This window comes from Rhincodon typus, chromosome 16 (assembly GCF_021869965.1).
Source record: "Rhincodon typus isolate 14 chromosome 16, sRhiTyp1.1, whole genome shotgun sequence".
Taxonomy (NCBI): Eukaryota; Metazoa; Chordata; class Chondrichthyes; order Orectolobiformes; family Rhincodontidae; genus Rhincodon; species Rhincodon typus.
Genome location: NC_063347.1, coordinates 1,005,784 through 1,028,935, shown reverse-complemented (window position 1 = coordinate 1,028,935; position 23,152 = coordinate 1,005,784). Strand labels below are relative to the sequence as shown.

General features: G+C 41.1%; 2 protein-coding genes across 3 annotated transcripts in view; one reads left to right on the top strand and one right to left on the bottom strand.

Annotated features, from left to right (window-relative positions):
- stimate (STIM activating enhance) overlaps window positions 1–23,152 on the top strand; it is a 123,936-nt gene that overhangs the window by 100,291 nt on the left and 493 nt on the right. Inside the window, exons 7-8 of one of the 2 annotated variants that reach the window (XR_007263866.1) lie at window positions 16,072–16,221; window positions 17,861–18,123. Coding sequence is in view for 1 of the 2 variants with exons in the window: in XM_048606291.1 (XP_048462248.1) it covers window positions 16,072–16,221; window positions 17,861–17,977 (267 nt within the window). In the remaining variant the exon portion in view is untranslated. Of the gene's footprint in view, window positions 1–16,071; window positions 16,222–17,860; window positions 19,063–23,152 lie in introns of those variants that run through there. The other variant, XM_048606291.1, reaches the window with a different exon arrangement.
- Window positions 17,982–23,152, bottom strand: part of LOC109933574 (protein RFT1 homolog) — a 70,921-nt gene continuing 65,750 nt past the window's right edge. The window contains exon 11 of the mRNA XM_048606651.1: window positions 17,982–18,087. The gene's annotated coding sequence lies outside the window, so the exon portion shown is untranslated. The remainder of the gene's footprint in view (window positions 18,088–23,152) is intronic.

Below are 23,152 nucleotides of genomic sequence, written 5' to 3'. Positions count from 1 at the left end.
AGTTCTGATGAAGGGTCACCGGACCCGAAACGTTAATTCTGTTTTCTCCTTCACAGATGCTGCCAGACCTGCTGAGCTTTTCCGGCAACTTTGTTTTTGTTCCTGATTTACAGCATCCGCAGTTCTTTCGGTTTTCACTTGAATGAGTTTCCTGTTTTTGGCATTAATTGATTTGATGCACAAGAATTTCAAGCAGGATTAGGTAATTCAGCCCCTCAGGCTTGCTCCACTCTTTGATTTGATCATGGTTTATCTGATTATGCCTCAGCTCCACTTTCCCATCTGTCCATCCTAATCTGTGACTCCATGGCAGAATAAAAGCCTATCTAACTCAGCCTTGAATATGTTCAGTAACTGTTCTCTGAGGAAAAGAATTCAACTGAGTAATGATCTTTTGAGAGAGAAAATTTCCTTTTCTCAATGTTAAATGGGAGACCCCTAATTTTTTTTCTACCTAGTTTGTATATAAAAGACAACTTTGAATCGATAACGACAATCTTAATTCATTGTTTGGAATGTCGTCCGTACCTTTTGAAAGTTGATACACTTGGTTTCTGGAAACTACTATTTTATATTCAACAGCACGTACTCATGAACCAAATTGAAGTGTTTGTGTTTGAGCAACTAGAAAGTGAGTTTTTTCTCAGATTTGGTGCAAAGGCGTCCAATTGTCCCATCATGTCTGTCATAGCTTTCCAAATGAGCATTATGACTTGGTGCTCTTTGTCTGCCTGTACATAAACCTGTACATTGTTTCTGTTTAAATAATCATCCAGTGCCCTCTCAAATGCCTTACTTGAATCTGCCACCTTAATTTTTCCATGCAGTGCATTCTAGACCCAAATCACTCAATGAATGAAAAAGATTTTTCCGATATTGTATATTGTGCAATTCTGGAATCCACGTTATAGGATGGATGTGATTGCACTAAAGAAGGTGCAGAGGAGATTTACCAGGATGTTTCCTTGGCAGAAAAGTTTTAGTTATGAAGAAAGATGGGATAGACTGAAGTTGTTTTCCCGAGAGCAGAGAAGACTGAGGGGGGACGTGATTGAGGTGTATAAAATTATGAGGGGCATAGATAGGTTAGACAGGAAGAAACTTTTTTCCTTGGTGAAGGGATCAATAATCGGGGGCATGGATTTAACTAAGGAGCAGGAGGTTAGATTTAGAGGGGATGTGAGGAAATTATCTTCACCTAGAGGTTGGTGGAAATCTGGAATTCATTGCCTGTAAGGGTAGTGGAAGCCAAAAGACTCAAAACATTTGAATATTTAGATGTGCACTTGCAATGCCAAGGCATATAGGGCTATGGACCAAGTGGTATAAAGTGGGATTCAAATAATTAGGTGCTTGTTTTTTTGACTAGTGCAGACTTTTTGGGCCAAAGGACCTTCTTCTGTGCTCTAGACCTATCCAACTCTGATGCATTTGCTAAACTTGGAAATCAGTTTATATCTATGTTGTCTCATTCTTGTTCCTTTTACAAGAGAGAATAGTTCTATTCTATCCAGCCACGCGTGGTTTTAAAAACCCTTATCAAATCTCTTAGCCGCCTTCTCTCTAAGGAGAACAGTTCCATTGTCTTCAATCTATCCTCATAACTGAAGTATCTCTTCGTAAAACTATTCTTGAAAATCTCTTCTGCGTTCTCTCCAGTATGTTCGTGTCTTACGCAAATTGAAAATTGCCTCCTTGCTGCTTTGTACTCTGCCCCAATAATAAAGCCTCATTGCTCTCTCCACCTGTCCTGTTTCTTTCAATAATCTGTGCAAATATATACCCAGGTCGCTGTTCTGCTGCACTCCTTTTAGAATTTTTCCCCTTATTTCTTATTTTATGTCTATGTTCTTCCCACCAAAATACATCAGCTCATGCTTGTCTGCATTGAACTTCAAATTTTATTTTGGCAAAGTATAGGTATACTTGAACCATGGCAATCTCAATCTGTTTGTTTTATTTAAACACTGTCTGAATACAATGTAAGGTAGCAACTAGATAATAAGTGCCCCAAAAAGTGAATATGAAACAAACCTTAGAACGAATCTCGACATTGATGCAAAGCATTTCACAATTGAGTTAGGAGAAAGAGGGTGGTGAGGTAGTAATTTGAACCACATAAACTAATGTTAGCAAGCAAAATAAAGGAATAATGGACAGGGACGACAATAACTTTGTGCCTGTAAATATAATGGTCAGCACGTTCGAGATCTCAAGGAAACTACTATTGAATTGGGAATGGAGACATGGCAAAATTAATAGAAACATGTTGCAGAGAAAATAATATCACTAAAGACTAACAAATCCTCAAACAGAACAGATTAACTTCCCCGAGTACCAACTACAGCAGCATTTATCCAGCAACAAAGAAAATTGCCCAGGTTTATCCTGCCCACCAAAAGCAGGAACAATACAACTCGCTAATTACTGCCCTGCCGGTCTGCTCATTCTTCAATGAAGGGATAGAAGTAGTTGGTCATTCTAGCAAGCGGCACTTGCTCAACAATAATCTGCACACTGCTGCTCAGTTTGGTTTCTGCCAAGGCTGCTCTGCTGCTAATCTCATTATATCTTAGGTGTAAATATGGACAAAAGAGCTGAACTAAAGAGGTAAGATGGGACTGATTGCCCTTGACAGTGAGGTAGCATTTGGCTGAGTATGGCATCAAGGAATTCTAGCAAAACTGGAGTCAATAAGAATCAGAAGTAAAGCTCTCCATTGGTTGTAATCAATCTAAGCACAAACGAAGATGGTTGTGGTGATTTGTAGTCAATCATCTCAGCTCCAGGAGATCTGTGCAGGAGTTCCTCAGGGTGGTGTCCAAGCCCCAGCCATCTTTAGCTGCTTCATCAATGACCTTCTCTCTATCAGAAGAGAATGTGGTGGTATATTGGTAATGTCACTGGACCAGTAATCCAGAGATCCAGGTTAATGTTCTGAGGACATGAGATTGAATCCCAACATGACAGATGATGAATTCTTTTAAAAATCTGGAATAAGAGTGACCATGTAACCACTGTCAATTGTTGTAAAAGCCCTTCTGGTTCGCTAATGTCCTTTAGGGAAGGATTTTGCCATTCTTACTTGATCTGGCCTACACGTGACTCCAGAGCCACAACAATGTAATTGACTTCTGGGCAGTTCGACATTGGCAAAATATGCTGGCCTAGCTAGTGGTACCCACATCTCGTGAACAAATTTTAAAAATGGTCAGCAGTGGGGTTGTTCACTGATGTTTACGCAACATTCAGTGCTACTCAGGATATCTCAGATAATGAGCCAAACCATTTCCAGATGAAGCAAGGCCTAAACAACATCCAGGCTCGGCTGATAAGTGACAAAAAGCGTTTTCTTAATTCATTTACGGGATGAGGGCGTCACTAGCTGTGCAGTATTTATTACCCACCCCCAATTGCCCCAGAGGGCAGTTAGAATCAATCACATTGCTGTTGGTCTGGAGTCACATGTAGGCCAGACCAAGTAAAGGTGGCAGTTTCCTTCCCTGAAGGATATTAGTGAACCAGGTGGGTTTTTCCTGACAATCGACAATGGATTCATGGTCATCATTAGACTCTTAATTCCAGATATTTATTGAATTCCAAATTCCACCATCTGCCGTGGCTGGATTTGAGCCCAGGTCCCCAGAACATTATCTGGGTCTCTGGATTAAAAGTCCAGCAATAATACCACTAGATCACCGCCTCCTGCCAAGTAAGGACCAGACAATGGCAATTTCCAACAAGAGAATCTAATTATCTGGCCTTGATGTTCAGTGGCATCATCATCATCTTTAAACCCTAATTATCAACATACTAAGAGGGTTACCATTGACCTGAAGCTCAACTGTTATCATAAGAATGGGTTAGAGGCAAGGCATCCTGCAGTGAGTAGACAAACAAGAGGCTAGAAGAATAAAACAAGCTAGGCAGCATCTGGAGGAAAGGAGCAGTCAACATTTTGGGTATTACCCTTCTTCAGGACTCATTATCAACTGGCCTCCTGACTCTCAAAGCCTGGCCACCTTGTGTCTACAAGGCACTCGTCAGGAATGTGATAGAATACTCTCCACCTGCATTGATGAGTACAGCTCTGACAGCACACAAGAAGCTTGACACAATCCAAGACGAAGCAGTCCACTTGATTGACACCACATCTCAAACATCAGTCCTTCAACTTGCACTCAGTAGCCATGATGTACAGGGGCTGCTGTTGGACTGGGGTGGACAGAGCCAAAAGTCACACAACACCAGGTTATAGTCCAACAGGTTAATTTAAATCACAAGCTTTCATCAGGTGAAGTGAAAAGAGCACTTTATAATCAGAGAGATCAAAAATTCATACAAATGGTGTGAGTGGAGTGTTGACAGGCTAAATAGGTGATCTCTGCAGGTGGTCAAGAGTATCAGACAACGTGAATAAAGTGTCAACAGCTGAATAGCAAGTGAAGGGATTACCTATAATCCAATTAATTGAGGCAGAGAGATAATTACAAAATATCAAAAATAAGGTGGTGCTGGAGACAAACCCAATGATTGGAATAACATGCTAGATATAGAGTCGCATGCCAAGGGTCTAACTAAAAGTAACGTGTCCAAAACTGTACAAACTAATTAAGATAGAGAGATCATAGCAAGTTATCCAGGTGATCGTGTCACAACAGGACAGTAAGGAAGATTTTAACAGTATGGCGGGGTCACGCAATTTTTTTTTCTGTTCATTTGTGGGATGTGAGCGTCGCTGGCTGGCCAGCATTTCTTGCCCATCCGTAGTTGCCCTTGAGAAGGTGGTGGTGAGCTGCCTTCTTGAACCGCTGCAGTCCACCTGCTGTGGGTTGAACCACAATGCTATTAGGGAGCGAATTCCAGAATTTTGACCCAGCAACAGTGAAGGAACTGCGATATATTTCCAAGTCAGGATGGTGAGTGGCTTGGAGGGGCACTTGAAGGTGGTGGTGTACCCATATTCCTGCTGCCCTTGTCGTTCTAGATCAAAATGGTCACGGATTTGAAAGGTGCTGTCTGAGGATTTTTGGTGAATTTCTGCAGTGCATCTTGTAGATAGTACACACTGCTGCTACTGAGCGTCGGTGGTGGAGGGAGTGGATGCTTGTGGATGTAGTGCCAATCAAGCGGGGTGGTAATTGGCCTGGTTGGATTTGTCCTGGTTTTGGGTACAGGACATACTTGGGCAATTTTCCACATTGTCAGGTAGATACCAGTGTTGTAACTGTACTTGGAATAGCTTGGCTAAGGGAGCGGCAAGTTCTGGAGCACAAGTCTTCAGTACTATTGCCAGAATGTTTTCAGGGCCCATAGCCTTTGCAGTATCCAGTGTCTCCAACCGTTTCTTGATATCACGTGGAGTGAATCGAATTGGCTGAAGACTGGTATCTGTAATGCTTGGACCACTGGAGGAGGCCGAGATGGATCATCCACTCAGCACTTCTGGCTGAAAATTGCTGCGACTGCTTCAGCCTTATCTTTTGCACTGATGTGCTGGGCTCTTCCATCATTGAGGATGGGGATATTTGTGGAGCTGCCTCCTCCAGTGAGTCGCTTAATTGTCCACCATCATTCACCACTGGATGTGGCAGGACTGCGGAGCTTAGATCTGATCGTTGGTTGTGGGATCACTTAGCTCTGTCTGTCACTTACTGCTTATGCTGTTTAGCATGCAAGTAGTCCTGTTTGGTGGCTTCACCAAGTTGATACCTCATCTTCAGTAATGCCTGGTGCTGCTCCTGGGCGCCCTCCTGCACTCTCCATTGAACCAGGGTTGATCCCCTGGCTTGATGGTAATGGTTGAGTGAGGGGTATGCGGGGCCATGAGGTTACAGATTGTGCTGGAGTACAATTTTTGCTGCTGTTGATGGCCCACAGTGCCTCATGGATGCCCAGTCTTGAGTTGCTAAATCTGTGCCAAGTCTGTCCCATTTAGCACGGTGATAGCACCACACGACACAATGGAAGTTATTCTCAGTTTGAGGTGGGACTTCGTCTCCACAAGGACTATGCGATGGTCACTCTTACCGATACTGTCATGGACAGATGTAACTGCAGCTGGCAGATTAGTAAGGATGAGGTCAAGTATGTTTTTCCCTCTTGTTGGTTCCCTCACCACCTGCCGCAGACCCAGTCTAGCAGCTATGTCCTTTAGGACCCAATCAGCCCGATCTGTAGTACTGCTGCTGATCCACTACTGGTGGTAGTAGACTTTGAAATCCCCCACCCAGAGTACATTTTGTGCCCTTGCCATCTTCAGTGCTTCCTCCAAGTGTTGTTCAACATGGAGGAGTACTGATTCGTCAGCTGAGGGAGGACAGTATCTGGTAGTCAGCAGGAGGTTTCCTTGCCCATGTTTAACCCTGAAGCCATGAAAATTCATGGGGTCCAGCGTCAATGTTGAGGACTCCCAGAGCAACTCCCTCCTGACTGTATACCACTGTGCCGCCACCTCTCCAGCCTCTGTCCTGCCAGTGGGACAGGACATATCGAGGGATGATGATGGTGGTGTCTAGGACATTTTAAGGTATGATTCCGTGAGTATAACTATGTCAGGCAGTTGCTTGACTAGACTGTGAGACAGCTTTCCCAATTTTGGCACTAACCCCCAGATGTCATTGAGTAGGACTTTGCAGGGTTGACAGGGCTGTTTCAGCCATTGTTTTTTCTGGTGCCTAGATCGATGGTGATCTGTCCGGTTTCATTTCTTTGAGACTTTGCAGTGATTTGTACAACTGAATGGCTTGCTAGGCCATTTCAGAAGGCAATTGAGAGTCAACTACATTGCTGTGGGTCTGGAGTCACACGTAGACCAGACCAGGTGAGGATGGCAGATTTCCTTCCTTGAAGGACATTAGTGAACCAAATAGGTTTCCGACAATTGGAAATGATTTCATGGTGATCAGTAGATTCCTAATTCCAGACATTTTTTAAAATTGAATTCAAATTCCACCATCTGCTGTGGTGGGTCCCCAGAACATTAGCTGGGTTTCTGGATTAATAGTCTAGTGATAATACCACTAGACCATCACCTACCCTTTTGCAGCATGAACCCAAGATCACGGTTGAGGCCGTCTTCATGGGTATGGAACTCAGCTGTCAGTTCTTGGTTGGCGATTCTGCATTGTTGTTTAACACAAAGGCTGCCTTGTAACAGCAGTGTGTACCAGCTAGAAGATGCACTGCAGAAATTCACCAGTGCTGGTAGCACCTTCCAATCCCACAACCATTACCATTTAGAAGGACAAGGGAAGCAGATACATGAAAACATCACCACTTCCAAGTTTCCCATCAAGCTACACCATCCTGACTTGGAAATATATTTCTGTTTCTTCAACACCATTGGGTCAAAGTGTTCATGTTCTCTCAAAATTTTGGGCCTACCTAAACCAAATGGACTGCAGTAGTTCAAGAAAGCAGCTCACTACCACTTTCTCAAGGACACCCCAACGATGGGTATTAAATGTTGATCCAACCAACAATGCCCACAGCCCATTTTTAAAATTTATTTTTAACGGCGAACAGGTCAGAGGCTTGGAGTTCTGCAGCAAGTAACTCACCTCCTTTCTCCCCAGTGCCTATCTACTATCTACAAGGCACAAATCAGGAGTGTGATGGAATACTCTCCTTTTGCCTGGATAGGTGCAGCTCCAACAACACCCAAGAAGCTAGATACTGTCCAGGACAAAGCAACCTGCTTTACCGATACACGGTTCACCACTTTCAAAATTCACCTGTCTCACCCCCAACACTCACTAGCAGCAGTGCTGTCTATAAGATTAGAAGCAGCAAGCCCCACAATGCTCCATTGATAGCACTTTCCAACTTGAGATATTTACCACTTAGAAGAAAAATTCAGCAGACATACAGATGCACCACTCTCACAGAATCATAGGCTTTTTCATAGGTTTTTTATGGTGCAGAAGGAGGCCATTTGGACCATTGCACCTGTGCTGGCTCTATTATCTAATACAAATCTCCTGTCTTTCCCCCATATCCCTGCACCTCCCCATCACAATAACAATGTCCAAAACGCCACCATCACTAACCCTAGGTATGCCTTGCCCCACTGGTAGAACAAACCCATCAAAAGTGGCAACACTTTGATATGTTTTCAGGTTAGTTTCTTAGAACAATACGTTCTGCGGCCACTGGGTAAACAAGCTGTATTAGACTTAGTACTGTGCAATACATTGGGATGAATTAATGACCTCATTTCAATTAAATTTGAGAGAGAAAGTGTGGGCTCAAGATTTTAAACTTAAATGAGGGCCATAATGTGAGCATGACAGCAGAGATAGCTGCTATGAACAGTTATATTAGGTCAATAAAGATGTAGTGGTTATTTAAAGGGATATTTCAGAATTCACAATATATACATTTCAATGAGAGAGAAAGATTCCAAAGAGAAAACCCACCATCTTATGTTCACTAAAAAAGATCGACAAAAATTAGTATCAAATTTAAAGGGAAAGCTTATATTGCTGAACAAGACATATTTTGTCAAAAGCTTTTTGACTTACATTTATCAGGACAATCTGCAAGGTGAAAACCAATATTAATACTTTATAAGAAGTGAGTACTAATTGGTTAGCAAGTGGATATTGATTGAAACTTTGCCATAGAGAATACACCAGTTAATGATGACCAGCTGACTGCCAAGCTTTGTTCAATTTTTTAAGCCAGGCAGGTTGACTGTGATTAGGCCAGGTTTTGCCCTGGTTTTTCAGCAGTATTCAAGTTCTGTATGACCAAACAACTATTTTAAAAGAACATTTAATTACACAAAGATGGGTGCAAGTCAGAAGACGGGACGAAATATAAAAAGCAGCAAAGAATCTAAAAAAGAATTGAGTGAAAAGGTTTTGGAGTAGATTTGTAGCTCGGGTTGTGGGTGTTGAGGTTGGTTGGCTCACCGAGCTGGTTTGTTGTTCCACAGACTGAGGATGTTACCAAGCACGGTAACAAAACGTCTGCAGAACAACAAGCCAGCTCGGCGAGCCAACGAACGTCAATTGAGTGAAAAGTTGGAATATGAGAGAAAACTACTTAAACATACAAAAATAGATAGTAAGAGCTTTGATAGATATTAAAAGAGATAACAAAGCAAATGTTAGTCCTATTGCAAAATGAGTCTGGGGAATTAATAATAGTTAATAGTGGCAGACGATTTGAACAGGCTATTTGTGTTAATCTTCCACATGGAGGATACAAGTAACATGTCAAAAACAGTTAAGAAAAAGAAATGGAAGGAAGGGCCAACAAGTCCCTGGTTCCTGATGGATTTCATCCTTTTGCTCTTAAAATGCACTTGCATGCAACAGACAGAGCAGTGAATCTCTCAACCATTGGATCAGTTTTAAGATCTGTAGTTCTGCCACATCCAGTTGGTGGTCAACAATTAAAGCATTGACTGGAGGAGGAGGTACCACCAATATACCCATCCTTAATGATGGTGGAGCTGACCATATCAATGCAAAAGACCAGGCTGAAGCACTTTCAACCATAATCAGGCAGAAATACTGAGAGGAAGATCAATTTCAACCTCCTCCTGAGGCCCCCAGCATTACAGATGCCAGTCTTCAGCCAATTCAATTATCAAGAAATGCTGAAGGCTCTGGATATCCTTCCTGCAAAGGCTATCAGCCCTCACAGTATTCCGACTGCAGTACTGAAGACTGTGGTCTAGAATTAACTGCACTCTAACCAATCTGTTCAAGTACAGCTGCAACATTGGTATCAACCGTGAATGTGAAATATTGCCAAGATATGCCCTCGCCGTAAAGCACGTGGTAGATCCAGCTTGTTGACCGTGTTGTCAAGCTACACTTTTTCCTCAACAGGGGACAAAATATTTTCTTTTTTTATGGTTCCTTTTGGCTGCTATTTGGTTTTTGAGGGTCGCCCCTCTCTTCGCTCACTTCCCCCTGCAGCCTTTCTTCCTATCCCAGAGCTTCCCTCTATTCCCAGCTCTATCCCCCACAGTCTCCATTGTACCTCTTCAATCATCTTTCAGCCTCTCCATCTCCCCATAATCCCCTTTTGGCCCCCTATACCTCAGCATCCTGCAAATAGAAAGCTGCCTCAACAAGCAAGAGACTCCCAATCCCCTTTCCTAACCCGAAAAAAGGGCTGCCCTTGGTCCCAATCCCTGGTTTCCACTTCCCCAGTTCATGGCTCCTGGCATCACTTTGGGTTTTATATTTATTCATGGGATGTGGGCACAGCTGGCCAGGCCATGAATTATTGTGATCTATTTTGTTGAGCTGCTGCAGCTCTTGGGGTGTAAGGACACCCTCAATCCTTTTGGGAAGGGAGTTCTGAAATTTTGAACCAGAGACATTGAGTGGACAACAGTCTAGTTCCAAGTCAGGATGGAATATAGATTTGTGGGGAACTAGTTCATCTATGTGGTGCAGTGCTGGGTTTGGAAAGAGCATTTGCAGAAGGTTAGGTGAGTTGTTGCGTGCATCTTTTATCTGTTCTAAACCGCTACGAATCTGCATCAGTGATGAAGGCAGTGAATGTTGTAGTCGAATGTGATCTTTTGTCCTGGATGGTGTCAAGCTTGGACATTAGCTGTAATAAGGTCAGGAACTGAGTAGCCCTGGTGGAAACCAACCTGACCATCAATGAGCAGGTTATTTCTTTGCAAGTGTCATTTGATAGCACTGGTGATGACCATCTGTCAAAGAACAATCAACAGTACAGCACAGGAACAAGTCCTTCAGCCCACTAAGCCTCTGCCAACATGTGATGCCTTTCTAAATGAGAAAACTTTTGCCTTTGCATTGTCTATATCCCTCTATTCCCACCTATTCATGTATTCATATGTGTCAAGATGCCTTTTAAACATTGCTTTTGTATCTGCTCCTACCAATTTCTCTGGCAGCGCATTCCAGGCACTTACCACCCACTATATAAAAAAAAGTTGCCTCTCATGTCTCCTTTAAACTTTCCCCTTTTACCTTAAACCTGTGTCCCTAGTAATTGACATGTAGACAATGTCCACTGTCCTGCCCTCATAATCGCCTTTGTCACCTCCTCAAAAAACACAATCAAATTTGTGAGACACGATCTCCCCCGCACAAATTCATGCTGCCTATTGCTAATAAATCTATATTTTACCAAATGTGAGTAAATCCTGTCTCCAAGAATCTTCTCCAATAATTTCCCTGTCACTGGTGGGTAAGGATCTGTAATTTCCTGGATAATGCCTGTGCCCTTTTTTAAACAAAGGAACAACTTTGGCTATTCTCCCATTCTGTGACCTTTACTGTGACTAAAAAAGGATACAAAGATTTAGTACATGGCCCCAGCAGTTTCCTCTCTCATCTCCCTCAGTATTCTGGGATAGATCCCATCAAGTCCTGGAGATTTGTCTACCTTAATGATTTTCAAAACACCCAATGCCACTTCTTTTTTAATATTAACTTGCTGTAGAATATCTACGTACCTAGACTCACCATCCACTACGTCCTTCTCCTTTGTGTATACCGATGCATAGTATTCATTGAGGACATCACCCCATTCCTCCGGCTCCTTGCATAAATTCCGTTTTGTCTTTGAGTGGACCAACCCTTTCCCTACAAATCTTCTTGTTCCTTATACATATAAAATACCTTGGGGATTATCCTTACTTCAGTTGGCTAAAGAAATTTCATGACCCATTTTAGCCCTCCTAATTCCTTTAAGCTCTTTCCTGCTTTATTTATATTCTTCGAGAGCTGTATCTGTTTTCAGTTTCCTAAACTTTATGTGTGTCTCCTTTTTCTTTTTGATAAAGCTCACAATTTCTCTTGTCATCTAAAGTTCTCAAATCTTGCTGTCCTTATCCTTCATTTTCACAGGAACATGTTGGTCCTGAACTCTAATCAGCTGGCCTTTAAAAGATTCCTGCATGACATATTATGGATCTACCCTCAAACAGCCAATTTACATTCCCTAGATCCTGCCTAATACTGTTGTGGTTAGCCTTCCCCCATTTTACTATTTTCACCCAAGGACTACTCTTATCTTTATCCACAAGTAACTTAAAACTTACAGAATTATGGTCACTGTTCCCGAAATGCTTCCCCACTGAAACTTTGACCACTTGACCAGGCTTATTCCCCTATACCAGGTCTAGTACGGCCCCTTCCGCAGTTGGACCATTTCTGAGGAAGGGTCACTGGACCCGAAACGTTAACTCTGTTTTCTCCTTCACAGATGCTGCCAGACCTGCTGAGCTTTTGCAGCAACTTTGTTTTTGGACCATTTACGTATCACTTCAAGAATCCCTCCTGGACACATCTAAGACCCTGCTTTCCCACGTCCCCCCCAAAACCCCATCGAAGCCCCTGGCACTAAGGGAGTCTTAGTCAATGTAGGGGAAGTTAAAATCACCACCTAGCAACCCTGTTGTTTTTACATTCCTTTATAATTTGTCTGCGTATTTGATTCTCTATCTCCTGCTGGCTGCTGTGAGACCTGTAGTCCAACCGCATCAAAGTGATTGCACCCTTCCTATTCCTGAGCTCTACCCATATGGCCTTGCTGCATGAGCCCTCCAAGGTGTCTTCCTTCAGTACAGCTGTGATATTCTCCTTTATCACTACTTCCCCACCTGTTTTACATTCCCCTCTATCTTGACCGATTTCATTGAATTTTATAGGACAGAAAGACACCATTTGACACATTGTGTCCGAACCGTCACCCGAAAGAGCTACCCTGATAATCCCACTCTCCAGTCCTATCTCCATAGCCCTGTAACTTCATCACTTTCAAATATATATCCAGCTCTGTTTTGTAACTTATTATGGAATCCACCTCCACCACTCTCCCAGGTAGCACATTCCAAATTTTAACAACTATCAGAGTAAAGAAATTTCACACCTAGGTCTTTCGCAGTCAGTCTTGAAGTTGTGACTCCTAGTTACTGAGATACCAACTAGTGGAAACAGAATATCCTTCTTTACTGTGTCAAAATTGTGCATAATTTTGAACACTTCAATAAGGTTACCTCTTAATCATTTCTGCTAAAGAGAATAAACCCAATCTCTCTAATCTTTCCTTGTATATACAGTCCCTCATTCCTTCTATCATTCTAGTAAATCACCTTTAAACTCTCTCCAGGGCTTTAACATGCTTCCTGAAAAAAATGTGCCCAGAACTGAACATAATACTCCAAATGTGGTCTGACCAATGATTTATAGAAGTGTGGCATCACTTCCTTGGTGTTATTCTCTATGTCTCTATTTATAAACTACAGGATCCTATAAGCCTTCTTAACAACTATTTCAACTTGCCACCTTCAGAGAATGGTGCACATGAACCCCGAGGTCCCTCTACTGCTGTACTCCCCTCAAAGTTGTACCATTAAGCCTGCATTGTGTCTCTGTTTTTTTCTAACAAAATGCATTATCTCACATTTCTCAGCTTTGATACTCATCTGCAAGGTGTCTGCTCTTTTGGCCAACTTGTCAGTGTCCCTCTGAAGTCACTCAATATCATTCTCACAATTCAATATTCTCCTAAGCTTAGTATCATCTACAAATTTGGAGATTTTACCTTCCAAATCATTTATATGAATTAGAAAAACCAAGGGTCCCAACAGTGATTCCTGGGAGCACCATTTTCAACTTGTCTCCAATGTGAGGAATAGCCATCTCTGCCGATCCTTTGTTTACTATCTTTTAGTCAACTTCAAATCCATGCTGCCAAGGACCCAATCTGCCATGTTGCACCATGTCATTGCTTTCTGAAATATCCAACATCCACAGTTACTACCATCATCTACTGCCTGTGTCACCTCGTCAAATAACTCAATCACATTTGTCAGACATGACCTCCCCTTGGCAATGCCGTGTTGACTGTCTAGTGTTAACTTATTTTTCTCTAAGAGAATATTTACCTTATCCCGTATTATGGCCTTCATCAGTTTTCCCACTATTGATATCAAGCTGACCAGTTCATAATTTCCTGAGTTATCCTTTGTCCCTTTCTTAAAACACAGTGTTACATCTGCAATCCTCCAGTCCCCTAGAACTAATCCTGCGTTCAGAAAGGCATGGAAAATTTCTGTTAATGGGTCTGTGATTTGATGCCTTAACACTCTCAGAAATCTAGGATGCATCCCATCTGGACCTGGTGACTTCTGCGAGCCTTTTTAGCACCCCTTCTTTATCTATCAATATACTGCTCAGCTGCTCAACACCTATGTTTTTAATTGGGCTACTGTCACCGTCTTCTAATCTGGCAAACTCAGAAGCAAAATATTCATTTAGTACATCTGCCATACCCATTGCTTCAGTGAGCAGCTTATCCTGCATCTTACTTTTTTTATTCATTTGTGGGGTGTGGGTGTCGCTGGCTGGGCCAGCATTTCTTGCCCATCCCTAGTTGCCCTTGAGAAGGTGGTGGTGAGCTGCTTTCTTGAACCACTGCAGTCCACCTGTTGTAGGTTGACCCACAATGCCATTATGAGTCACTTAACGTAGCAAGAGCCACTTAAAGAAAACCTTTAGCAGTTGCTGTAGCTTTGATTTTTAATTAATAAGCCAGAGACATTTTTTATCATTGAACCATCCACACTGTGCCTTACGGAAACTGTGAAGGCATCTGGAGAAAGAAGACCAAGAAGCAGCAGTCTGATCAGCACAGCAACGATCTCAGCAGGTCCTGTGAATAGACACCAATAAGCAGTTTTCCCTCCGTCCGTCACACCCATTAATTTTCTTATTCATGTCTGTGGCTGTGTAATTGTGTGTTTAAGGGGGAATTCATAAGGGCATTAGAGTTTTAACTAGTTGAGTTATATGTTGACAGTTCAAATCATTTATCAGTAGCTAGACTCTAAATGCTGGTAAGAAAGAGCGATTTGTGTTTTGTATAGAAACCTGGTCTATGCTTTCTTTCAACATATGTCTAAAATACAGATAAAGTGGCCAATTTTGGGTACTCTTAAAAAGCTTTAACATTAAGGTTCTTGAATAGATTTAGACAAGCTTTAACTTTTATGATGACTTCAGCAAGAACAGGGCTTGATTTCCACTGCGCAATGCCAGTGAGATATAACAATATTGTTCGCATTTCTGGTCACCCTGCAATCACAACTCTGTAGTAATTATCAAGTCATATTCATTTAGTCCTATTTGTGCCATCAATCCATGTATCTTTTCAGAATTACTGTGTGCATTCAGATAAACAGCCTTAAGTTTTGAGATGCTGATGATTTCTGGCATCCAACTAATCCTAATTACACAAACCAATTGATAATCTATTGCTGGGCAACACTAACTTTGAACATTTCAGACCTTAGACCTCCTCCCCTACTGCTTGAATACAGTGACAGAGTAAACGTAACTCACAATAAGTCCCACTAACTTGTTTTTAGAAGTGCAAAAACTCTTTCCGATGTCCTGGGTTGTAAAAACAGCTGTTTTCCTTTTTTAGTTCACAATCCAAATTAAAGAAAAATAAATTTTGTAGTCTTTACAGTCACCATGTATCCATGTTTGCAAGCAGCAACACTTAGACAACAATCAGATTTGGGCTGATGAGTAACAAGTAGTATTTGTGCCACACAGACACCAGGCAATGGTCATCTCCATCAAGAGAGAATCTAGCCATCACCCTTGACTTTCAGTATTATGTTATTGCTGAATCTCCCACTTTCAACATCCTGCCATTGACCAGAAACTGAACATATAAATACTGTTGTATACACCAAGACTTTGTACTGGATTGTGTTAACCCTTTTGAATGTTGTTGGAGCTGTGCTCATCCAGGCCAGTGAGCTGTGTTCCATCTCACTCTTGACTTGTGCCGTGTACTTAGTGTACAGGCATATTGGAGTCAGGAGATGAGTTACTTGTTGGAGGTTGATTGTTAATTCTAAAACTGAAATGATAGATTTTGTTAACCAAAGGTGGGAAGAGTTGTGGGGTAAAGGCAGGGGTATCGAGTTAGATCACAGATCAGCCATGATTGAGTTGAGTGGGATAACACCCTAGTGGCTAATTAACCTCATTCCTGTTCATATGTTATTCCTTAACTCTGCTCCATGTTCTGCTTTTTCGTTTCTCACAGGCATTAATGTTTTGGGTAGTAGATAATTTTCTAATGAGAAAAGGTAAAACTAAAGCTAAACTGGAAGGAGAAGTTGGAGAAGACGAATCTAGAAGCAGTAACAAGGTCAGATATAGAAGAGCAGCATCGCACGAGGAGTCTGAGTCTGAGGTAAGTGCTGGTCTCCAATCTCACTGGATTGTCAGAGAGTTAAAAATTCCGGTGACTCTATGGTTCAAATAGACCTGGAGTCGATTGAGAGCAGGTGATGCTCATTGGACATTCTTTTGGAGTTCTTCCCATGTGGGACATTGGCTTCTGACCAGGGAAAGGGTCCTAAAGGGAAAGGCAGAAACTTATTTTTGTACAATACCATTGATTTGTAAATCTCTGAAAAAGTTTGCTGCCTAATTTCACACATAGATATCAGAGCGTGTCACTCTCCAACTTGTGATGCTTTCCCCATGTCATAGAGTCAGGAAGATCTACAGCACAGAAAGTCGCCCTTTGGCCCATTGTATCTGCACCATTGAGGGGGAATACCTAACTATTCTAATCTCTTTTTCTAGCACTTAGCCCTTAGCCTTGTATGCCTTTGACATGGAAAACGCAATCTAAATACTTAAATATTGTGAAGGTTTCTGCCTCTACCACCATGACAGGCAGTGAGTTCCAGATTCCCACCTCTTTCTGGGTGAAACTATTTTCCTTACATCTCCTAAACCTCCTGTCCCTTACCTTAAATCTGTGTCCCCCAGTCATTGATCCCCCAACAAGGGGGAAAGTTCCTTCCGGTCCACCCTCCCTGCACATAATACTCTAGCTGTAGCTTAACCAACGTCTTGTACAGTTCCAGCCTAACGTCTCTGCTCTTAACTATATGCCTTGGCTAATAAAGACAAGAATACCATATACCTTCTTAACCACTTTATCTGCTTGTCCTGATACCTTAAAGGACTGGTATATATACGCACCAAGATCCCTCTGATCCTTGATGCTTCCCAGGGTCCTACCACTCATCATGTATCCCCTTGCCTTGTTCGTCCTGCTCAGTTGAGGACAGCTGGATAGGAAGCAGTTGTTCCCCTTAGGTGAAGGGTTAGTAATGAGCGGCATAATTTTGAGGTAAAGGGTATTTGAGGAAATTATTTTTAACCCAGAGGATGGTGGGAATATGGAATGCACTACTTGGAAGGGTAGTTGAGGCAGCAAACCTCATAATTTAAAAAAAAGTGGCTGAGCACTTGAAATGATGTAACATTCAAGGCTACAGGCCAGGTGTTGGAAAGTGGGACTAGTATAGATAGCTGATAGGTTTTTTGTGTCAATGCTGATTTCATGGGCCGACGAGTATCTTCAGTACTGTATGACTATATGGCTAGACCGTCCAGAACTCTGGGACACAGTCTCAGGATAAGAGGATGTCCATTTTGGACTGTAATGAGACAGCTGGTCTCTGAGGGTTGTGAATCTTTGGAATTTTCTATCCCAGGGGTCTATAGGCACTCAGGCTTTGAGTAGATTTTGGGTTAAGAATGGGAAGATTTCTGGACCCAAGGAAATCAGGGATAATGAGGATTAGTTGGAAAATGGTGGCAACATCAAATCAGTTGTATATTTATTGAAGGTAGATCAGAGTTGAGGGGCCATACACCTAATCCTGATCCTACTTTATGTTCTTAAGCTATTTAATATGTATTAAACTCTGTGAAATACAAGTAGAAAATGTACAAAGCTGATTTTTAATAATATGTTCATTCTGCAGATATTGCTTGTAATTTCCAGTTCTCACCATTAAATTGGTTTACAGATTCTCATTTCAGCTGATGATGAGGTGGATGAATCTGAAGGTGATGAGGACCTGAGGAGACTGATGAATTTAAAGCCTGTTAAAAAGAAGCTGCGATTTGGGGGCCTCCCGGTATGACACAGGGTAGTGCTCTGTCTTTCAGAGTTAGTGGACCATGTGGAATCTTTTCCTGCTCCAAACTTCAGTATGAAAATGGGCTGCATAAAATGTTGGAGTGGCACAAAGATCTGAAAGATGAACAAAAAGATGAGATTGCGGTGATTGTGAGTTTATGATCTCAACTCTCCTCTTTGCACTGATATCAAACATTCCCTAATCAAAGTTGTCTATTGTTTGCAAATGCAAAATGTAAAGGACTGTTGGATGCTGCAAAGTATTTTTCTTTTAGCACCAGTCAGGTTTTTGTTACCTTGTTTTAAGTTATTAAATCTGTCTCTCAGTCTGTTTATATGTTTCATACAATGCCCAAGAACTGTGAATCCTCAGTTTTCAAAGGTCATGACCAGTGGCTGTAATTGTGACACAGCATGGTCACAGCTTGGAGGTCTAGTCAGAATGAAAGATCTCAGCAATTACTAAATTGAAAATACTGCGACAGCTTAAAAAAAAATCCACATTGAGAAGGGGCAAGGCAGCTGTCAGCCTGTTCCATTCTTTTGTGACTTGTCCAGCCTGTTCCCTCTGGCCCTCTCTCCCTGCTCTCCATCATTTCTAGTCGAACCAATGATAACAGTCAAAGAGTGTTGCTTTATTTATTATATATTTACCTGAATCAGTTGGGTTTTATTAACTGATTCAAGATCGGAATTTCTGTGGGACAAAATGAGAGCTACTGTGCAGCACAGTTTCTTAATGGGCTATGATTCTCAACTGCAACAAAGTATTCAATTTCGAATCCAGATCATCTCTTTTGGGACTTTGCTTTGCGAAGCTCACTGACAGAGCATTGGAGATATATGTTGCCTGTGTGTTCTGATCAAAAACATTCAACCATTTAAAACTATTTTGTAATAATGTTCCTAACCCATATCTGCTCTGACAGACAAATATTAATTAATTGATGACATTAATGTTTATTGAGGTTTCACTTTTAATGTATTTTTACTGTACCTGTCATATTTCAAAACATTTTGGCAACTGTAACATTATAAATAGTGGCATGGTTTGTGTGCAAAATAAACACATTACATGGCTGCTGCAAATCTTTCGAATTTGGACTTGAGGCATATTGTTAGAGCAGAACGTGCATTATTCTATCTTCACCCAGTTTTGTGCCTGCCTTGGGAGTGTTTGATGGAGACAGGGTAGAGGGATCTTTACTCTGTATCTAACCCTGTGCTATACCTGTCCTGGGTGTGTTTGATGGCAGACAGTGTAGACAAAGCTTCCGCCTAAAGTGCAATACTAATCTGTTTATAAACTTAATGATCAACTCCCTGTTTCTGTAAAAATTAGCATGTGCATTGTTTTTACATCAATAACTTAGAAAGGAATCGTGTCAGAATCAATAACCGTGAACAAAGGCAAAATGCCTCAAATGCTGGAAATCTGTAATAAACACAGAGAATGCTGAAGAAACTCAGTGGGTCTGGCAGCATGTGTGGAGAGAGAAACGGTTAAATTTCTGAGTCTAGTTTTTTGAACTGGTTCTGAAGAAGTCATTCCAGACTTAAATGGTTAGTCTAATTCTGTTCCCACAGATGCTGCCAGGCCTGCTGAGTTTCTCCAACATTCTCTGTGTTTGAATAATCCTGAAGTTCATTATTGAAAATAGTATCTGGTTCTGAAACCAGTTACCAGCTTGAAATATTTAATGCTTCATTTGCTGAAGCTATTTTTAATCACTTAAAATGAAAAAAATTAATCCATAACACATTAACTTTAAAGATTTCAAAGTCAATATAAGTTTGGAGACTGAATGCTAAGAGTCAAATTTTTTTGGAGTGAAATAAAGTGTTTGGAACCAAATTTAAACCTAAAGCAATGCATAAGACAGGGACTGCTGCCATGGAAGGTCAGTACTATTAAAATGTGATTTTAAAATTCTTTTACCAGCTGCATTTCAACTTTTTTTCTGGTTCTAGTCTTGGAGAAATGCAACTGGTGTGAGCACTAGATATGAGTGCTGCTGATCTGCTTGGTAATTTTTAGTTGATTTATCTGAATTGTGATTTTTTTTCTCTCTGTTCAGCCTGTATAAAATTGGCTTAAGGAGCTGAAGATCAATTTTTATCCCGCAACCACTAAACATGTCTCACAGGCTAATTCTTAATCATGAATTTGCTGGATTTGCTAGCATAAAACTGATGCTGATATTTAAATTAAGCAGCACATTTCACCTAATGCATTTATTAGGGACTCAGTTTACATCTATCCACGGCTGGTGTTTCCTGTAACATTTTATTGCTAAACTTAATCATTTGGAAAATTAGACATTTGATACACTAATTTTTAGATGCCTATTCATAGTTCATTCATGTAAATCTTTATATAAAATTTGTAGCATATTTGCCTACATTTATCGAGACATTAATGCAACTAATTTAACTGAGATTTTAGCTTGCAGTAATGTTTTTTCTCATTTGAATGTAAGTCACTGCTTCGGATAAAGTGCCTCATTCTGAAAAAGTAATGTTGCGATCAGAACTCTTTTTAAAGTGAATTTAAGGCATAAAACAATTTTTTATAATCAAACAAAATGCAAAATGGGAGAAGTTCTACATGTGTGTCATTTATGGCACGTATGTGTTCTGATTATTTAAGGCTGTATTTAACTCTCAAACTACCAGTCTGAAATAGTAGGTGAGACATGTTCTGAAACATACAGGTAGAGGCATGGGAAAATAGTTGATGATGTGGTGTTTTTGCCCTCGAAGCTGGAATAGAGCAGTGTCTTATGTCCTGGATATTGGGATAAAGCTGGTGTAGCAACAGTATCTCATGTCCAGGGCACTGGGATAGAGCTGGTATTGTTGTCGGTAGGCATGGCTGTCTCTTGATTTGAGGATGAGATCTAATCAGGGTCACAGATTTCTGCAATATTTCATTTGACTGAAGAGGCAGATTCTGAATCTGCAAATCTTTGTGTTCATGTGACAAGATGGCATACAAAGTAAGGAATCTAGAATGCAAGATTTGCTTTCTTCTCTGCAGCTGCTGTGCCTCACCATTAGGGCATTGGGATTCAAAGTTTGTTGCAGCTTGATATACAAGCCATTGTCAGTTTGAATGATTGATAGCGAGCTCCTCTTGGTCATTGATGTTAATACTGCCATGGTTCAAGGATGTTCAGGGTATTTTTGAAGCTTTTACTTGATCCCTAACATTATAGAGTCATTCTCATAGAGTCCTACAGCGTAAAAACAGATCCTTCAGTCCAGCCAGTCCATGCCAACCATGTTCCCAAACTGAACTAGACCCACCTACCTGCACTCGGCCCATATCTCTCCAAACATTTCTTATTCATGAGCTTATCCAAATGCCTTTTAAATGTTTTAACTGTACCTGCATCCTCTGGCAGTTCATTCCACACATGAACCACTCTCTGTGTTTTAATAAAATGTTGCCCCTTGTGGCCTTTTTAAATTCTTCTTTCACTTGAAAAATGTGCCTCTTAGTTTTGAACTCCCCCATCCTAGAGAAAAGACCCTTGTCATTCATCTTATCTGATCAGATGAGTCTAGACAAAACATGACCTGGCAGGGAAGATGTTTTTCAACTTATGGATAATGTCTGATACTCCATGGTTGATTTTGCAGGAATTTGCCTAAATAGCCATGGCATGCAATTTTGTTTGATGAATCTGGAGATTGAATCTGGAGAATTCAGCAGAGGCATTGCTCTAGAATTTCGTTAAACCTGTTAAAAGTGTCACTGATACAGTCTAGATCTAGAATGTAGTGATAACAAATTATAGAACATAGAACAATACAGCATAGGAACTTGCTTTGCACATTTGGGCATCAGTTGACTTACAGATGTGTTTGTCAAGACACTCCATGCCAAAGCTTAGTGAAGGCTGATCTGATGCAGCTAAGCTGGTGCTGGGTCTCCTTGTTAATGGTGTATTTCTGAGAGAGTGACTGCCAGCATGTGAAGTGAGAATTACTGAACATATTCCAGAGTCTCCACTTCCAACATGCAGGAGCTGGAATGTTTGGCTGGACAAGGTCTGGGTTGATATGAGTTAGTGTTATGCGGTATCAATATACTCTAGCCTGGTGTCCCCAAATTATTTTTCTGAAATAAGTTTTCTGTTTAATCCCCAGTAATCCAAATGATGATCTGGAGCATCAAGCCATTGAGTAATACAGCATGGAAACAGGCCTTTTGGCCCAAACTGGTCCATGCTGACCATGGTGTCCACTCAGCTAGTTCCAATTTGCCCAAGTTTAATCCATATTCCTCTAAACTATTTTCATCCATGTACCTATCCAAATTTTTTTTAAATGTTGCTATTGTACCTGCCTAAACTACTTTCTCTGGCAGCCCATTCCATATACACACCACTCTCTGCGTAAAGAAATTGCCCCTCAGGTCTTTCTTAAATCTTTCCCGTCTCACTTTAAACCTACGCCCTCTAGATTTCAATTCCCCATCTCTGGGAAAAAGACTATAGGCATTCATCATACCTATGCCCTTATGATTTTATACACCTCAATAAGGTCACCCCTCTTTCTCCTACATTCCAAGGAATAAAGTCCTATCCTGGCCAACCTCTCCCTATAACCTACTGGTCCTGGCAACATTCTCGTAAATCTTCTTTGCACACTTTCCAGTTTAGCTATGTCTTTCCTGCTTGTTCTGGTAATTTTTTTTTAGCCATTTTTCCTGTTGCCTTCTTTGGGCCTTTTGATTTAGGAACGGTTACAAATTAATTGTCTGGTTGGCAGGATATGCTGTATCAGGACACGCAGTTGTGTTAACATCAAAATTTTGTGACACTCAACGGTGACATGGTATCTAAATTTAAAATGTGTGTAAGGTCTAATGTTCAGTCACTTGTTTCCTGAATGAATCTAAAAGAAAAGTGAAAACACATCTAGTCACATTGATTGAGAACAGAATCAGATGCTCCTGTACTGAGGCACTTTCAGTACCAGGGAACACTTTTCAATTAAATACCACAGAGTGAATGTATAGCCTAGAAGATGGAATGCTTGGATGAGTCATTTCATCCTAATTGATTCTGGTGTGTTCATATCTTCATCACTGTTTCTTTTTCACAGATCAGATTCTGAAGAAATGTAATATGAAAGCACTTGAAGCCCATTCTCAGCCAAATAGTTACTA